Genomic DNA, 5,016 nt, shown 5'->3' with positions numbered 1-5,016 from the left:
CAGGTTCATCGCCTATTTTTATCCTCGCCACAGAGATATTTGCTACGAGGGTAGTCATTGACGGTTGATCAGAAGTTATGAGATGGCCAGGGAATATTTCTTCGTGTCAGCAAAGAACTTACGTTTCGGCATCTGTCGGTGATCGAGAGAAGAAATGTTATTTATCGCTGGTTGAAATTCTTCGGTACCTTTTGACGTTGCATCTTATTACCATTTTCCAATTTTGATACTCATTACTCACGTACAGCATTATTTTCAAGCCTGCTAGGCATTCACGCCATTCATATTATAATGGCATCCGTCGGGCGTTGGGCGTCCGTACGGTACGCACGTAGACCCGATCGGCTTCCAACATACGCGAAGAAGAGGGAACTTTCGCTCCCACAGGAGAGATGGCTCTGGTCAGGATCCACGGTCACCAAAAAAAATTAAACAAACGCGCGTGAGCCGACATTATTCGCCGTAGCACGATAAATTGATCGCCCTGCTGTAAAGGTAGTCTAAATATAGTTGCACAAAGGTGCTGTATAGTTAGAGACAGTCATTGCGTAGTGCACACAAGAAACAATAATGATAAAATTTTCAAGGTATTCTTCTAAAAAAGTCCGCCAACTACAACCAGCCCCGACTACTTAATTTCGTCGCTAATTCTACATCTTTAGTGTTGATTCCTTATTTTAGCCAAGAAGTTATGTACATACTTGGCAGTGAGGATTACGATTTGACCATTTTTTTTTGTTGCAGGAATTGTATTGTTGTTGGTACTTGTTTGAACGTACATTGTCATTTTGGTGGGTTTGAAGTTGCAAAGTGAAGTTTTATCGATAACTTCCACTTTCATGTACTTGGCGCAAAGCTTTTGCACCAGAGGTGCTTTTGGGGGATTCAAAATACGCTAAGCGTTGCGTCTAACTAATCCTGTTTGGAAAAACATTCGTCTTACGACTTAACGCTAACTAGGTGTAAAATTCAACTTTTCACCCGCACAACATGAACGTTTTCCCATGCTTTATACCTAATACGACGAAAATAGCTATATCCAAGAGATGCTTGAGAAGACAGATTTTCGAAACATGCGGAACATTCGTAAAGTCCTGGACGGTTCGGTAATACGACGCTGGCACATGCGCTTGGCTGAAACCCTAAATTTTACACACTACGAATATCCGAGGCGGATGCCCACTATCGAAAAACTCAGTTCTACACACTGTGCCATTGAGCGTAAGTCACCTAACTCCGATTTTCTGCAATGTCGGTGGCACCGTCATTGTTTCTCAAATAAAACTTCCCTTCGTTGGTGTCGTGAAAAAAGCGTGTGTCACGCGTACGGATGGGCGATATCTAATTCGTGCGATTGCAGCACTCGCCCTTACGGCTCGTGCTACAAACCTCACACTCCTCGAAAATCGCTCCTTTTTCGTAATTGTAACGCGATATACTATAGTAGTACGGGTAAACGGTTCATACCATTATCAAACTTGCCAGATATTTTTATTTATAAACACACAATAAATAAAATTACATAATCGAACGCACTGCAACGTCGCATGGTTAAATATAGTAGGAAGAAAAATTTTCACACAAGTTGAACCTGCGGCCGGATGAATATCATTCTCGATGAAAGAGATAACTCATTGTCAGTCCGATTCTACGCTTTGCTGTACGTGAGCGAGGGCTGCACTTGATTCATCGGTATTCGTTGCAGTAACGTTATCATGACGGTGTCGGATATCTTTATTCGCTATTGCAAATTTCTCAGAGTTGATCTCGATTACCAATGATTCTTCACGTAACGTAAGCTTAATTATATTATGATTCTGGTACTCGGTGGCCGTGTTTTCAGAATTTCCCGTTGCTGCAGCTCCAGCTGCTTCTTCGCTGTGCTCCGCCTGGTAACGACATTTTTATTACTTAGTATGAAATTGCGCTTCAAGATTATTTGCTTCCAATACCTACGTAACTATCACTGACTACGATGAGATAACGAACATGCCGTGATTAATCGGCCAGAAGTCAAATTGCGCGCAATGCTTACCTCTGCGGCAGATAATGCTTCTTGATTCACAGATTGCCGTGCAGGCAAAGCCAAAGAGAATTGTGCCAGGACGACGACCGCCACGGTCAAGAAGATGAGTTGACTTGTCATGTTGATCGGATGTCTGTGCCGTTTATGGAAACGCAGTCGACTTTTATACGGATCGAAATTTACAATCGATATTGACATAGTTGTGAATTATCAATAAAATTTGTACACAACTGAGTCGACCTCTACTAGTTCACAGTTGTCCAAATGTTCTTACTGGTTGTGCAGGAACATCGTGCAGCCGAAAATAAATTCGTATTCACCGAGACCTCCGTTTTTATGATATTTCGCATAAGCGTTGACATACTTTGGAAAATGAGACCAATTACCGAAGGTCGAGATAATATTGCCTCAATAACGTACGCATCGGATGTAAACTGAAGGAAAAGCTAGCTTGCTTACAAGTCTTGCATGTTCCGATAATGGTCCTTGAGGTTTTGTTCTCGGTAATTTGACCGACATATCCAGTCGACTTTACAATTCTTCCGAAGCTGACAAGAATGCTGCTTTGAAAATCGCGATTTCTATTAGGCCAAAGTTTAGTTGGTAAAACATAAACAAGCTACAAATATACGCAACACAATGGAAAACGGATTAAATCGAGAATCACAAAATTGGAAATGTTTGCTTACCACCCGAAAAGTGGACTATTAATATCGACGCAGAAAATATATTCAATTGAAGTAAAAAAAATCGTGGAATGTAGTTAAAATTTGCAAAGATATGGATAATTGTTGGAATCTGGTTCAGGGAACCGAGTTTATTTGAAAATTTGCAAGTAGGTACACATATTACAAGTTCTGAACCAAACTTTGAATGTCGTCACAGATTCTTGATTTAATCCGTTCTCCATTGTGTTGCGTATATTTGTAGCTTGTTTATGTTTTACCAACTAAACTTTGGCCTAATAGAAATCGCGATTTTCAAAGCAGCATTCTTGTCAGCTTCGGAAGAATTGTAAAGTCGACTGGATATGTCGGTCAAATTACCGAGAACAAAACCTCAAGGACCATTATCGGAACATGCAAGACTTGTAAGCAAGCTAGCTTTTCCTTCAGTTTACATCCGATGCGTACATTATTGAGGCAATATTATCTCGACCTTCGGTAATTGGTCTCATTTTCCAAAGTATGTCAACGCTTATGCGAAATATCATAAAAACCGAGGTCTCGGTGAATACGAATTTATTTTCGGCTGCACGATGTTCCTGCACAACCAGTAAGAACATTTGGACAACTGTGAACTAGTAGAGGTCGACTCAGTTGTGTACAAATTTTATTGATAATTCACAACTATGTCAATATCGATTGTAAATTTCGATCCGTATAAAAGTCGACTGCGTTTCCATAAACGGCACAGACATCCGATCAACATGACAAGTCAACTCATCTTCTTGACCGTGGCGGTCGTCGTCCTGGCACAATTCTCTTTGGCTTTGCCTGCACGGCAATCTGTGAATCAAGAAGCATTATCTGCCGCAGAGGTAAGCATTGCGCGCAATTTGACTTCTGGCCGATTAATCACGGCATGTTCGTTATCTCATCGTAGTCAGTGATAGTTACGTAGGTATTGTAAGGAAATAATCTTGAAGCGCAATTTCATACTAAGTAATAAAAATGTCGTTACCAGGCGGAGTACAGCGAAGGAGCAGCTGGAGCTGCAGCAACGGGAAATTCCGAAAACACGGCCACCGAGTACCAGAATCATAATATAATTAAGCTTACGTTACGTGAAGAATCATTGGTAATCGAGATCAACTCTGAGAAATTTGCAATAGCGAATAAAGATATCCGACACCGTCATGATAACGTTACTGCAACGAATACCGATGAATCAAGTGCAGCCCTCGCTCACGTACAGCAAAGCGTAGAATCGGACTGACAATGAGTTATCTCTTTCATCGAGAATGATATTCATCCGGCCGCAGGTTCAACTTTTGTGAAAATTTTTCTTCCTACTATATTTAACCATGCGACGTTGCAGTGCGTTCGATTATGTAATTTTATTTATTGTGTGTTTATAAATAAAAATATCTGGCAAGTTTGATAATGGTATGAACCGTTTACCCGTACTACTATAGTATATCGCGTTACAATTACGAAAAAGGAGCGATTTTCGAGGAGTGTGAGGTTTGTAGCACGAGCCGTAAGGGCGAGTGCTGCAATCGCACGAATTAGATATCGCCCATCCGTACGCGTGACACACGCTTTTTTCACGACACCAACGAAGGGAAGTTTTATTTGAGAAACACTGACCTCGTGGGCATCCGCCTCGGACATTCGTAGTGTGTAAAATTTAGGATTTCAGCCAAGCGCATGTGCCAGCGTCGTATTACCGAACCGTCCGGGACTTTACGAATGTTCGACATGTTTCGAAAATCTATCTTCTCAAGCATCTCTTGGATTGCATCTATTTTCGTCATATTATGTATAAAGCATGGGAAAATGTTCATGTTGTGCGGGTGAAAAGTTGAATTTTACACCTAGTTAGCGTTAAGTCGTAAGACGAATGTTTTTCCAAACAGGATTAGTTAGACGCAACGCTTAGCGTATTTTGAATCCCCCAAAAGCACCTCTGGTGCAAAAGCTTTGCGCCAAGTACATGAAACTGGAAGTTATCGATAAAACTTCACTTTGCAACTTCGAAACCACCAAAATGACAATGTACGTTCAAATAAGTACCAACAACAATACAATTCCTGCAAAAAAAAAAAAATGGTCAAATCGTAATCCTCACTGCCAAGTATGTACATAACTTCTTGGCTAAAATAAGGAATCAACACTAAAGATGTAGAATTAGGTACGAAATTAAGTACTCGGGGCTAGTTGTAGTTGGCGGACTTTTTTAGAAGAATACCTTGAAAATTTTATCATTATTGTTTCTTGTGTGCACTACGCAATGACTGTCTCTAACTATACAGCACCTTTGTGCAA

The 5,016-nt window shown here is 40.7% G+C and overlaps 2 protein-coding genes across 2 annotated transcripts; one reads left to right on the top strand and one right to left on the bottom strand.

The window, feature by feature from the left end:
- Positions 1-1,481: 1,481 nt before the first annotated feature.
- LOC124185396 lies at positions 1,482-2,177 on the bottom strand. Its single transcript, XM_046576115.1, has 2 exons — positions 2,036-2,177; positions 1,482-1,889 (listed from the first exon to the last, which is right to left on the bottom strand). Exons 1-2 carry the CDS (start codon positions 2,144-2,146, stop codon positions 1,638-1,640), a joined length of 363 nt encoding a protein of 120 aa, XP_046432071.1. The 5' UTR covers positions 2,147-2,177; the 3' UTR covers positions 1,482-1,637.
- Positions 2,178-3,439: 1,262 nt separating this feature from the next.
- Positions 3,440-4,127, top strand: LOC124185394. The gene is made up of 2 exons (XM_046576112.1): positions 3,440-3,566; positions 3,713-4,127. The coding sequence occupies exons 1-2, from the start codon at positions 3,456-3,458 to the stop codon at positions 3,962-3,964; spliced, it is 363 nt and encodes a 120-aa protein (XP_046432068.1). The 5' UTR covers positions 3,440-3,455; the 3' UTR covers positions 3,965-4,127.
- The last annotated feature ends 889 nt before the right edge of the window (positions 4,128-5,016 follow it).

This window comes from Neodiprion fabricii, chromosome 6, assembly GCF_021155785.1.
Source record: "Neodiprion fabricii isolate iyNeoFabr1 chromosome 6, iyNeoFabr1.1, whole genome shotgun sequence".
Lineage (NCBI taxonomy): Eukaryota > Metazoa > Arthropoda > Insecta > Hymenoptera > Diprionidae > Neodiprion > Neodiprion fabricii.
The sequence above is the reverse complement of the archived record's forward strand: the minus strand, read 5'-3'. Positions and strand labels throughout refer to the sequence as shown.